The following is a 13,711-nucleotide window of genomic DNA, read 5'->3' as shown; positions in this document are numbered from 1 at the left end:
CCTCCCCCTCTCTCCCTATTTATTTCAGAACTCCCTTCCCCTCCCCTATTTCTGAAGAAGGGTCTAGGCCCGAAACGTCAGCCTTCCTGCTCCTCTGATGATGCTTGGCCTGCTGTGTTCATCCAGCTCTACACCTTGTTATCTCAATGTCTTGAGGGTTGCAAGTGTTCTGGGGAATGTGTAGTTGGGAATGTGTGAGGTAAGTATGGGGTCACGTTAATACTTACATAGGAGTTAGAGTACGTATTTAATAGTCTACCATTTCCTGACTAACTATTTTAACTTAATTTTATCAGTGCTGTTCAATTTTTATGGACACTTTGAGGGCATGAAGGAATAACCCAGAGGAATATTTTAATTTCTTGGAAAATTCCTTCGGAACTGCTATTCTTCAGAGTCCCCAAACTCCTATTTGTGCTGGCGTAGTGACAGTCTGTCTGACCAGCAGGAAATCTGTCACCATGTATGGGGGAAGACGATGTTAACAGCCAGCACAGGAGAAGGGAATGAAGGAAAGATCCTTTGGTGCAATTGCCGGGAGTCTGTCTGTATTTACAGTGTCGATGCAGAAATTGTAGATATTCATGGAAACCTCTGGCTATGAACAGTCATTTGCAAGCTCCACCAGTAAGAGCTATCTTATTGAGCTGAATAATGAAGTTGAACTTAGAGGGGAATGGTTTTCATGTTGATAAAGAAGGTAAAGTAATATTGCTTGATCATAATTACAAAGGATGCCAGTGGTGACTGTGAGTAAGAGTGTTTTAACGCAAACAAGGAACAAGATTAGACCCCTCTGTCCTTCAAGCATGCTCTTCATTCCGTAAGAAAATGGCTGATCTGATTTTAGCCTCAATCCGACATTCCTGTATATCCCTAATAATTTTTCGTCCCTTTGATAATCAAGAATCTATCTAGCTCTGTCTTAAAAAAAATTAAAGATTCTGTATCCACTGCCTTTTCAGGAACGGAATTCCAAAGGCTTACAAGCCTCCTGAGAGCAACATGTTTCCACATCTCTATCTTCATCTTTAAATGGGTCCCCCTTACTTTTAAGATATGCCCTGTTTCGATAATATATAGTATTTAATAAACAGACAAATAAACCATGAAGTAAAAACCTATTCCGACAAATTGTTAAAATAGTGACTGGTGATTTTGTAATTAGAAAGTCGCATCACTATTTTTGAAGAAGTAGTTAATCCTCCAGTATCATAGAAATGTACAGATGCCTGTGCTAGCACTTTGTGCTTAGTCCCACATCAATGCTTGTCTGTAATCCAGTGTTATTGCAATGAAATTTGAACAACAAAACTTCAGTGTTTGAAATCTTATAGAATGAAAGCAAAGTATCAGCTTATTGATGGGTCATAAGATCACTTGTTTATAATCTTGTTCTCTGGGAAATGTTGATATGATCTATGGTTTGGTGAACTTTGAGTTTGACATAGACTTAACCTGAAAAGCTGAATTCACTTTCTTGACATTTGAAGTTTGTAGAATAGAATAGAATAGAATAGAATATCCTTTATTGTCACACGTACTGAAGTGCAGGGGTACAATGAAAAGCTTACAATGTTGTCTCTCATGGTGCCATCTTGGGTACAAAGTACCTAGGTACAAATCTTAGATATAAAAAGAAGAATTAAAAGGAAAAGAAGTTGCATTACCTTACAGTGATTCATAGTATAAGTTAGAAATAAGACATCAAAGACTTAATTAAAAGGATAAGCATTACAGTCAGATAAACATTACATTGCAGTAGCTCAACGCAGGGACTTCCACATGTGGTCTGACTGGCCTCGCAAGTCACTGACCGTCCCCGCTCCACTCTGGGAGAATTCCTGGCTCCTCTTTGAATATTGCTGATCAGCAACAATATGTCCATCTGATCAGGGACTTCAGCTTGGTGGATTATCAAAAAATAGCATCTCAGGAAATGGGGTGCCCCTTCAAACTGCACTTATTTTAATATATAGTATTTCCTTATTACTGAACTGAATTCTTAGTTTTAATGTTGTTTAGATCAACCTTTTGAAATTATGTAGAAATTGAATAAAGTTATTCATCTGACTCATTTTCTCTCTGATCAGCATAAAGCAAGCTGTAGTGTTAATCAATGGAATCGATGCTGCTAAATTTCCCCGCCTGCTGTCTCGCATTCTTCAGAAACTTCACTTGAAGGTACTTGATGAAAAATAGAAATGTTTCCTATATGGCAGCAGACTATCACAATGAAACAACTAAATGTTAATGCTGTCATGATACGAGCTAATAATACTTTGAAAGGTATTAGTTCCCTTTACAAATGGATTGCTTTTGAGTGTGGCCCGATTTACTTTAAATAACAACATAATTCAGTCCATGTAACAGAATGGGTGCTTTATATTTAAAAAAAACTGATTTTTCTAATTTTGGGATATATTTGTTCCTCCCTTCATTACTAATTAGAACTCTTGATGTCATGTACAATATTACGTTCCCACTGTCTTTTTAATATTTAATTAAACCAGACTTATTTTCATATGTATGTTGATCAGTAAAGAATGTTCCTAATAATAAAAACAGAAAATACTGAAAAACTGCTAAGATAATGTCATTTACCCCTCAGGCCTGTTCTGTTCATAGTTCAATGGCTGCTCTGTGACCTAACTCTTTATACCCACCTTTGTCCCATGGGCCTTTTGATATGTTTAAACCTTCTGTCCAGACGTGTTATTACACACCTTTGGAGCAGATGGGATTTGACCCAAGGCCGCTGAGCCCCCTCCATGAGCTTTTAGGTTTTTCAATCACCCTGCTCTGACATGATATAACACACCTTTGGAGCAGATGAGACTTGAACCTGAACCTTCTGGACAAAAGATAGGGCCACTGTTTTAGATCCCTGTGGTGAGATTTGCATCTCTGTCCCCAGATGATTGGCCTGGACCATTCTTAATGTGCCACAATCTCTCCAGCCTATGGGCCTTATAATTTTTGAGTAACTGCCTTAAAATGAATTTTGATCTTGCATCAATTGCCATTTGCATCACTTGCTTGAAGAACTGTTTCATTGTTTTACTCGTGAAAGGTCTGCTCTAATTTTTGTACCATGAGTGTGTTCTGGAGTTCTCAAATAGCAGAGATGTTTCTATACATCACAAAAAAATTTCCTTAACATTTGAAGACTCAGTTAGCTAGTTCCTCACCTTCTGACTTCCAGGGAATATAATCTTACCTTGTTTAATATCTTCTTATAGCTTAGTTATATAGCCTACAGTTAGGGAGCACGCTGGTATCTCTCTGCTGTGTATGTGAATGCAGGATGTATAATGCCTTCAAGGTGACACTGAGCAGCTGCTGAGTTCTCTGACAGGTTGAGTAGACTGCCAGCATAATGGTTCTAGTAACATAATTGGTTAAAAGGTTCATATGTTGCTGGCTGATTTTAGGGAACCGGTATTCTTCGGAGCCAGGGGGAGGCTAGCAAGCAGGACCTCAAAGGTAGTAATCTCTGAGTACCTCCAGTGCCTTGAGTTGCTGAGTACAAAATAGGAGGATAGAGCAAGTACATGAATAATTAGAGTCCTTGTAGAGGGGGCAGAGTTTAGATTCCTGGGTACCTGGATAACTTGGTGGTCCTGTTTGGTTGGGATGCAGTGTCCTTGTGGGCTGTATACTTGTGATGTTGGACTGGATTTAAACTACTTTGGCAGGGTGGGAACATCAGAGAAGGTAAGCAAGGTGTATAACTGATTGGGAGAGACAGCACAAGATTGTAATATCTCCAAATATTGTACTACGCTGAAAAAAAAGTGGATGCCCTTGAACTGGTCTTTAGAGTTAATAAATAATAGATGTACTATTGTACCAATTACTTGGAATTATGTGCAGGAGCAAGTTTACAAGATAATTAAAGAGAAGTGCAAGGAGTATAGTTATGGGGAACTTTACGGTTACTGTGTTCTATATTAGGATAGCTAGTGTAAAGTGCAGAAGTGTTTCTGAGGTGAGTTCAGGAGAATGTTCTTGATGAGTGGGTCAAAATCATCGATGAGGATGGAGGAATTGCTGGATCTGGTTCTGGGGAATGAGGTCAGTTAAATGAAACATTTGGGATGAAGAGTGAGGGATTGAAATATCTATTTAATTATAGATTTGGGTTAGCTATGGAAAAATTAAGGAACAACCCATAGAAAAATATTGAATAATTTCAGTAAGAGCCAATTTAAAGGAAATGAGATGGATCTTTCGCTAATCATAACCAAGATTCATGGGCAAACCTCAAACAGAAAAGTGGACTGGCTTTTAAAGAAGTATTTTTGAAGTGCATTCTTGTAGAGATGAAAATTGGTAAAGAGAAAACCAGAGCTCCTTGGATAACAAAACAGGTGGCGACTAAGACAAAGCAAAAAAAAATGTATATGGCAGATGTCAGGTTGAGTAAACAAGTGAGAACCAGGCCAAATATAGAAATTTCAGAGGGAATATGAAAAAATAATAAGGAGCGATGGGAGAGAGTAAAAGGAGAAGTCGTCTTCTAACAGCAACGAGAGTCCAAATGTTGGCTTTAGGCATATACCTTCTATCCTCTCCTGTCTCCCTCAGACTGGATCCCACCACTATTGATCCACCCAATGTAATATTTCAGCCCCACTGTTACCCTTGAACTTCTTTGCTACCCTAGTAGCTTTTTAAATTTCATTTAAGGGATATGGTTGTCTTTGACTGGGCCAGCATATAATGTGAACCATAGTTGCCCTTAAAGTGATGATGAGTATCCTCCATGAACTGCTGCAGTTCGTGTGTTGTAGGTAAACACAAAATACTGTTAAGGAGGGAATTCCAGGATTTTGACACCGAAGGGATGGTGGTGCACTTGCGCACACAAAAGCAGAACAGATTCACACCCCATCACTACTCTTAATTATCAGTCAGGTGATGGAAGATGTCATGAACAATGCTATCAAGCAGCACTTGCTTAGCAATGACCTGCTCATTATGCCCAGTTTGGGATCCACCAGCAGCACTCAGCTCCTGACCTCATTACAGCCTTTGTTCAAACAAAGGAGCTGAATTCCAGAGGTGAGGTGAGACCGCCCTTGATACCCATGTTGCATTTGACCAAATGTAGCAACAAGGAGCCCTAGCAAAACAAGTCACTTGGAATCAGGTTGATCTTTGCTGGTTAGAGTCATACCTGGTACATCGAAAGATGTTGTGCTTGCTGGAGGTCAGTCATTTTAGCTCCAGGACATCTGTGCAAGAATTCCTAGTGACTCAGGCCCAACATCTTAAGCTGCTTCATCAACAACTTTCTGTCTATCATAAGGTCAGAAGTGGGGATGTTCACTGGCTGCATAATGTTCAGCACTGTTTTCAACTCTTCAGATACTGAAGAACTCTAGGGTGGTCTGTCTCACCTCATTTTGGTTGGAATTGAAGTTAATTTTGTAAGAGCGTTCTTGCAACACAAGGTGCCATTCAAAACTAATTCTGTGTATATTTTATTAGTATATTTTTACAGTGTTGATTAGAACCTCTTGTATTAGTTCAATTCTTATTAATTGTGGTTTTAGGATGAACATTCATTTAATGAAGAAGAGAAGGAAAAGCTACAAGCTGCACTCTCTCTGGAAAAACAAGATCTCCGTTTGGTGCTGGAAACTGTATCTTTTATCCTGGAACAGGTGAAATCATATGAAATTGCATTTTATAAATGTTTGGATTTGCTCACCTTCCTTTTCTTGGTTTTGATTAATGTTTTCAAGGTCTTAACAAAACCATTCCACTGAATAATGTTGCATTTTATAAAAGTTGTAAAGAAAATAAACCATTCACCTTGTGGTATATTATGGTTTAAAATGGTGGAGTTTAGTTTGTGTAAATTGTCAACACACGTTGAATTGGCTAGTGATTACTGATTGAACTGCGATATCATTCATGTGAGCCAAATGTTGAGCATTTAAAGTTCCCAAAATTAGGACAGTAGAATTCCTGACACTTTCTAAGCCCTTTTCTGAAAACTATCTGGTGTTTTAAAATTAATGATTCCTTGCAAAGTTTCTGTGTTTTAACTGCTAACCACAAACGTTCTCATGTTTTTCTTTCTGTACCGCCTGCTATTGAGTAAGTGGCATTAAGGTAAGGCAGGTTAATGTATAACTAGAGAAACTGTGCAAGAAGTTTATTTGGTCATTGGAACCAAATTACACCAGGAAACACCTATCAAACCCTTTTTCTGAAGAAGGGTCTAGGCCCGAAATGTCAGCTTTCCTGCTCCTCTGATGCTGCTTGGCCTGCTGTGTTCATCCAGCTCTACACCTTGTTACCTGTCAAAGATAGACAAGTTTCACCTCAACAAAGCTGTGACTGATATCCCTAAACTATCTGAAGATTTCAATCTCTCCTAAACCTTCAGTCTTGCAGATTATACATTTGCTGAGACTCATGACTTTGCCTGAACTGAATTTGGATTGTGCACCGAAGTTTCCAAAGTGTATTAATACCATAATCAGCAGTATTGCTCTAACATTTAGCTTTAGCTTCAGCTTCCAGCATTTTCCTCTTCAAATTGTACCTTAAATCATTCTTAAAAACAAGAGGACTAATTCAGCTTATTCAGGTTTAATTTATGTTGAGTCTGTGTTCTCCTGGGAAAAATGTCACATGCCTGTTGTAACTTTAGTATTCTGAAATTTGCAGAAATTTGAGAGTTGGATGAATCTTTGTTCATGCTGGTGCTCAGTTTTCAAAAGCAAATACCCAGGATGCTCAAAGCAAATATTTTTCACCTTAGCTCTTCTAGTAGAAAAAATAACAGCAACTTTTTTAGTAATTAACGAGTTAACAAGGAAATGAGACCCACACTGGTTGACACACTTCCCAAAATACTGCGTGTAAGTATTATTTATACAGTTTTTCCAAATAATTTTGAAAGCTTTAGGACTGAAACCGTCAGAAACTAGACAAAAATTTTCCATCAGTGTAAATTACCACTGATGCCAAAACATCCTGGGAATTTTCCCTAAATACTCAGAAAATAAAATCCAGATTCAATTCACTACATTGCCACTCTGTAAAATATATCAAATTCAAGCTTGTTGGAAACATGGGACCTCTTAAAGTAAGCATTTTAATGAATAAAGTAAAAGTGGCAACTCAGACAATATATTTCATCAAAATGTAAGAGATACTTTTTTTTTCTGTTTTAAATCTGCAGTTGAAATATTACTGAGGTAAAAAGGTAGATGAAAGTATCTTGTCAGATTTGTGGTGGCTGGGTTACATTGAAAGCTGTATTTATATGGGGTGGAGGTGATATTATAAACATGGATAGATGAATTGATAAGAGACTCATTGACATTTACGGTGTAGAAAGATGCCATTTGGCTTATTGTTTCCAAAATAGTCAACAAAGATCTGAGTAATCCCATTTTTCAGCATAATCCATAGTCTGGGAGGATGTAGAATTGCAAGTGAAAATCTACATATAGTGCAAATGATATAAGAGTTTTTGAGCAAGCACCCTTTTAGGCAGTGAGTTCCGGATTCCAACCATTCTCATAGTGAAAAGAAATTGTCCTTAACTCTCTTTTGAATCTTCTATCTCTTAACTTAAATCAACACACCCTGGTTATTGACCCTGTACTAATGGAAAAAGTACCTTCCTATCCAACATATCTATTCCCCTCATAATCTTAAATATCTCTATCATGTCCCCTCTAAAGCTTTGGTGCTCCAAGGAAAACAGCCTCAACTAATCCAAGCTTCCTTGTAGCTCAAATTGTCCACCCAGGCAGCATTCCGGTAAATAGTGAGGAGAAAGTTGACAAAACTGTAACTTATAGACTGGACAGTATAAATCTATGTTACTCCAACCAGAAATATTTGTAGATGTAGTGGTTGGAGGGTAAAGGTGAGAAGTGGGTGTGGGTCTCATCAATGCCCTATAACTGAAGCATGACTTCCCCTACTTATATATTCAGTTCCCCTTGCAATATGGTGTATATACATACTAACATTTTACAAATCGTGCACTAGAACACCAGATTCTTCTGCATCTCTCAACATTTAGATGATTTTTTTTCTCTTTTTTTCTTACCATAATGGACAATTTCACATTTTTCTACATAACGTTCAATTTGTTAAATCTTTGCCCAAGCACTTAACCTATCTGTATCCCTTCACAGCTTCCTTACATTCACATCACAACTTACTTCTAGACCTCTCTGTGTCATCAGTTGCACGTAACCATACCTTCAGTCCTTTCATCCAAATCATTCATATACATTGTAAAGTGTGGTAGCTCAGCAATGATCTCTGTCGCACACCACTTTTTACATCTTGTGAACCAGAAAACTATCAACGGATGCCTACTGTCTATTTCCTGTTAGGTCGCCAATCTTCTATCCATATCAGTGGGTTATCCATGTACCATTCATTTTCCGGAATAGTCTTTGATGTGAAACTTTATCAAATACCTTGTGGAACTCCAGTACAGTACATCTGTTGGTTTCCATGTATCCACAAAATATGCCACTTCCTCAAAGAAGTATAATAAATTGGTTAAACATGATTTCCTTTTGACATTGTGTTGACTCTGCCCAAATACCTTGCCCTTTAAGTGCCCTGCTATATTGACTCTAAACACAGTACTTAACATGCTCCCTATTATGGTTATTTAGCCACTTGGATTGTCGTTTCCTGTTTTTATCTCCCTACCTTTCCCAGTAAAAGAGTTGTATTTGCTATTTTCTATTCTAATTGTACTTTCCCTGAAACTTCGAAATTTTGGAAAATCAAAAAAACTGCATTAACTATCACTAGCCACTTTTAAGTGGCTACAATGAGTTAGGATAAGGATGCACCCCATCAGGACCTGGGGACTTGTCAGCCTGCCTCTCCAGCAATTTGCTCAATACCACTTCTCTGCTATAGTAATTTTCTTTAGTTTGTCCCTCACTTCTATTTGCTGATTCCCAACTACTTTTGGGATGTAACTTGCATCCTTCATGATTAAGTCAAATTCAGAATGCCTGTTTATATCATCTACCATCTCTTTACTTTCCATTATTATATCCCTACACTCACTTTCTGTAGGATCAACATTCACTTTGTTAATGTTTCCCTTTTTAAATATCTATGGAAACTCTTTGTTTTTGTATATTTCTAGCTAGCTTTCTACTCTAATTTTTCCCTCCTTATTCATCTTTAGTCAATCTTTGCTGTTTTTTATATTCTGTCCAATCTTCTGGTCTGCCACCAACCTTTGCACAATTTCCTGCATTTTCTTTAAATCTGATACGATCAACTGTTGCCATAATCTTTTACGCCCAGTTCTGAATGGAATGTGCCTGAAGTACCCATCATTCCTTGATGATCTTTGTTGGTCAACTGATGTCATATCCCATTCTCAGACTAATACCACTGTTCTCAAGAGAAAAATCTCACCTCCTTCAAAATCTCGTCTTAACTAGTAACCATTGCCCAGAACTAGCATTCATGGTGTTTGGTGCAATTTCTAAAAGAGCTGTTCTGCTATTGTAGATAAGTGTGTGGCATTTAATTAATTAATATTTAGGTTAAGTGCAATTGGACGCATTGGTTGTATCAGTCTAGATATTCTGCTGGCTTCGGTGTGATGAATAACAGCATCTGTAAATTAAATAATCATGTCTATGCTGAAATATTTTTTAAAAAGTGCTGTTGCACTTCCATCAACTATTTATTTGAAAAGTTCTCAAAAATCTGTGGAATCGGTTTTAACAGAAAGGAGGTCATTTTGCCTATTAAATCGATGCAAGTTCTCCATCCCATTGCACAACATTATCCCAGTAGCTCTCCAATTTTATTTCCTTCAAGTACTGGTCCACTTTACTTTTGAAATCATGAATTATCTCTGCAGTGCCTTACTCGTCTCTGTTTTGAATTTTCACTTTACTTGTATGTCTGTTATCAGGCAGCCTATTACAACATGAAACCCATTGCTCTTCAACAACAACTGGAAAATATTCACCTGAGTCAAGAGAAGGCTGAAGCTTTTGCCCAGGCCTGGACAAGTATGGGCCAAGATGTTGTTGAAAAATTGAGGCAGAATACGTTTGCTCCTAAAAAGGTAATATAAGTTGAGAAGATCAGAATTAATTCGAGTGCTGGGATTTTCGTGGGAAAGGAAAGAATTTGTATGTAAATATCTCTCAAAAATTCAAATGTACTTCACATGCAGTGAATTGCTTTGAAGTAGTTACCGTTTATTGCCGCCATGTACAGCAGAGAAACAAATGATTAATTTCGCATCACTTGTTTCAAAACGTCTGGCATTGTTCTATCAAAAAATTTAAAAGATCCTAGCTTAAGTTACAGTTTTAGGGCAGAGAAGTAAATGAAAGTCCAAATCACTATTCTGCATTTTCTTAGCATATGTTGTAAATGAAAGCTTACTGGGGTGAATTTGGTCTTCAATAATTGCACAAGACGGGTATGAATAAACAGCAGCCTGTTTTACATGACACACAAATTTCTTTTCCATTTAATTTGACATAAAAAAAAATTGTCTCATTGAGCTCATTAGGAAGCTGGATAATCTTAATTTGCTAATTCCCTGTATGCTGAAATACAAACTCTTTCATGCAAAGAGAACAAAGGCCTCTATTAAATTTTCTGTGGTATTGCACATGCTTAGGTGAGGCCAATTGCTTTATTAAGTCAGGCAGGATTATAATGTAGGGCTGGACAGTCTGACCAAGGTGGGAGATATAGAGGAGGCAGACACAGAAATCTGAATTATTATTCTAATGTCAAACATCTATTCTGCATAAACATCTTAAATGTGATCATATTTGCAGCTTGAAAAAGTTGGGTTCTGTCTTAACCTTGAAATGGGACATTCAACACAAGCCAAAGTGAAGTCTCCTCTTGCTGTTCTTGAGCTTGGAGTCAACAGTGACAACTCTGAGGTAAATGAACCAAATATAATAAACAGAAATGCTAATTGTAAACACTTGAAATACTAATTGAGTGTTTTGCATTATACAACTGTAACTATTCAGACATATATTTCAGTGTTCAAAAACAAAGTTCTGGAAAAGCTCAGCAGGTCTGGCAGCATCTGTGAAGGAGAAAACAGAGTTAACGTTTCAGTTCTGAGGAAGGGTCACCGGACCCGAAACGTTAACTCTGTTTTTCCCATCACAGATGCTGCCAGACCTGCTGAGCTTTTCCAGCAACTTTGTTTTTGTTCCTGATTTACAGCATCCGCAGTTCTTTTGGTTTCTATATACTTCAGTGTTATTTGTATTGTGTGTCAGTCTCTCCAGTAAGGATAGCCCACTTAGTCTCTTTGCACACTTCCCTCTTGTTTAAATACACTTGATTGTTCACCACTTCTCACTGCTTTCTGTCCCTGAATCCATTTTGTATCTTCGCCACCAGTGTTCCTTTAATAGAAAAGGAGGAGACCATTCAGCCTTTTGAGCCTGCTGTGCCATTCAGTTAGATCATGGCTAATCATCTACGTCAATGCTACTTTCCGGTAATATCTCCATACTGCCTGATGTCATTAGTCTCCAGAAATCTATTGATTTTAGTCTTGAACATGTTGAATGAATTGAACTTCCACAATCCTTTGTGCTGGAGAATTCCAAAAGTTTACGCCACTCTGAGTGAATAAGTCCCTCCTTGTCACAGCCTTAAATGGTCATCCCCTTATTCTGAGATTATGTCCCCTAGGTCTAGACTCACCAGTATGGGGAGCCATCTTATCTGTATCTATACTGTGACATCTTGCAATGGTTTTGTAAGTTTCAATAAGATCCCCATCATTCTTCAAAATTCAAAAAAAATGTAGACTGAAGTTCCTCAATCTGTCCTGAAGAGACAGTTCTGCCATTAAATGAGTTAGTTTGTTGAGCCACTGTTGCACTCCTTCCACAGTATATCCATCCTTTGCTAAGGAGACCAGAACTGTACACGGTACTCCAGGTGGAGTCTTGCTAAGTCTTCAATCCTCATGCATGAATCATAAAAAGCTAGCAGACAGGTTCAGAAGGAAATAGGGAAGGCCAGTGAGCTGTAAGCCTTTATTTCAAAGGGAATGGAGTATAAAGATAGGGAAGTCTTGCTAAAGCTATACAAAGGACTAGTTAGACCACAACTAGAATATTGTAAACAACTTTGGTCGACTTATCTAAGAAGATGCTGGCATTGGAGGCAGTTTAGAGAAGGTTCACTAGGTTGATTCCTGTTATGGAGCGTTTTTTTTTTATGAGGAGAAATTGCACAGATTGAGCCTGTACTCATTGCAGTTTAGAAGAATGAGAGTTCGCCTCATTGAAACATCCAAGATTCTTAGGGGGCTTGACAGGGTAGATGTGGTATAATTTGAGAAGTACTCTTGACTGTAAGTAAGTCATTAACAAGACATTCAATGGTGTTACCATCACTGAATCCCTCACTATCAACATTCTGGGGGTTACCATTGATTAAAACTCAACTGGATTCACTATATAAATACAGTGGCTACAGGAGCAGGTCAGAGGCTAGGAATACTGAAGTGAATAACTCGCCTGCTGATTGCCCAAAGCCTGTTCACCATCTGCAAGGCACAAGTCAGTGATGTGATGGAACACTCCCTACTTGCCTGGAAGAGTGTAACTCCAACAACACTCGTGAAGCTTGGCACCATCCAGCTCAAGGCAATCCATTTGATTACCAGCACATCTCCAATCATCCACCATTGATGCTGTGTAGCAGCAGTGTGTACTACCTTCAAAATGCACTGCAGGAATTCACTAAAAATCCTTAGACAGCACTTTACAAACCCATGACCACTTCCATTTAGAAGGACAAGGGCAGCTGAGATATGGGAACACCACTACCTACCTGCAAGTTCCCCTCAAAGCCACTCATACAACCATAAGACCTAGGAGCAGAATTATGACATTCGGCCCATCAAGTCTGCCCTGCCATTTGATCATGGCTGATATGTTTCTCAACTCCACTCGCTTGCCTTCTCCCTGTAACCCTTGATCCCATTAACAATCAAGGACCTATCTACCTGTGTCTTAAAAACACTCAATGAATTAGTTTCCAAAGCCCTCTGCAGCAATGATTTCCATGGATTAACCTCCCTCAGGCTGAAGAAATTTCTCCTTATCTCAGTTCTAATGGGTCATCCCTTCACTCTGAGGCTGTGCCCTCTGGTCCCACTCTCTCCTACTAGTGGAAACATCTTCTCCACCTCCACTGTATCCAGGCCTCTCAATATTCTGGTAATTTCAATCACAAGCCCTCTGATCCTTTTAAACGCCATGAAGTACAAACCCAGAGTCCTCAACATCTCCTGATATGACAAGCCCTTCAAACCCATGGGCATTCTTGTAAACCTCCTGTGGATCCCCTCCAATGCACATCCATCTTTAGATACGGGCCCGGAACTGCTCTGTATTCCAGATGCCATCTGACCAGAGTTTATACGGCCTCAGCAGTACATTTCTGCTCTTGTAATCTAGCGCTCTTGAATGTCCGGACTGAGCGTGACCAGGCGCTGACACACAGCCGGATGCAGGCTCTTGGCCAAATGGCTGCAATTGTTAAAGAAACCCAAAGGTAAATGCACATACAAGACAGAGACTGAACACATTGTGACTTTAGTTTTTTTTTAAGAAGCCTTGTAGGTTACATTTTAAAACCTGTTCTGAGGAGCTGTAATAAATCTTGTGGTATAGTG

The 13,711-nt window shown here is 38.6% G+C and overlaps 1 protein-coding gene across 1 annotated transcript in view; it reads left to right on the top strand.

Annotated features, from left to right (window-relative positions):
* Positions 1-10,940, top strand: part of LOC125481747 (COMM domain-containing protein 10-like) — a gene marked incomplete at its 3' end in the record, with an annotated part of 14,930 nt that extends 3,990 nt beyond the window's left edge. Inside the window, exons 2-5 of the mRNA XM_048593654.1 lie at positions 2,094-2,184; positions 5,562-5,672; positions 9,944-10,099; positions 10,830-10,940. Coding sequence (XP_048449611.1) covers positions 2,094-2,184; positions 5,562-5,672; positions 9,944-10,099; positions 10,830-10,940 — 469 coding nt within the window. The remainder of the gene's footprint in view (positions 1-2,093; positions 2,185-5,561; positions 5,673-9,943; positions 10,100-10,829) is intronic.
* Between the last annotated feature and the right edge of the window lie 2,771 nt (positions 10,941-13,711).

This window comes from Rhincodon typus, unplaced genomic scaffold, assembly GCF_021869965.1.
Source record: "Rhincodon typus isolate 14 unplaced genomic scaffold, sRhiTyp1.1 hic_rhity00003399, whole genome shotgun sequence".
NCBI classification, from domain to species: Eukaryota; Metazoa; Chordata; class Chondrichthyes; order Orectolobiformes; family Rhincodontidae; genus Rhincodon; species Rhincodon typus.
Note: the sequence above shows the minus strand (reverse complement) of the source record. Positions and strands in the feature narration are given on the sequence as shown.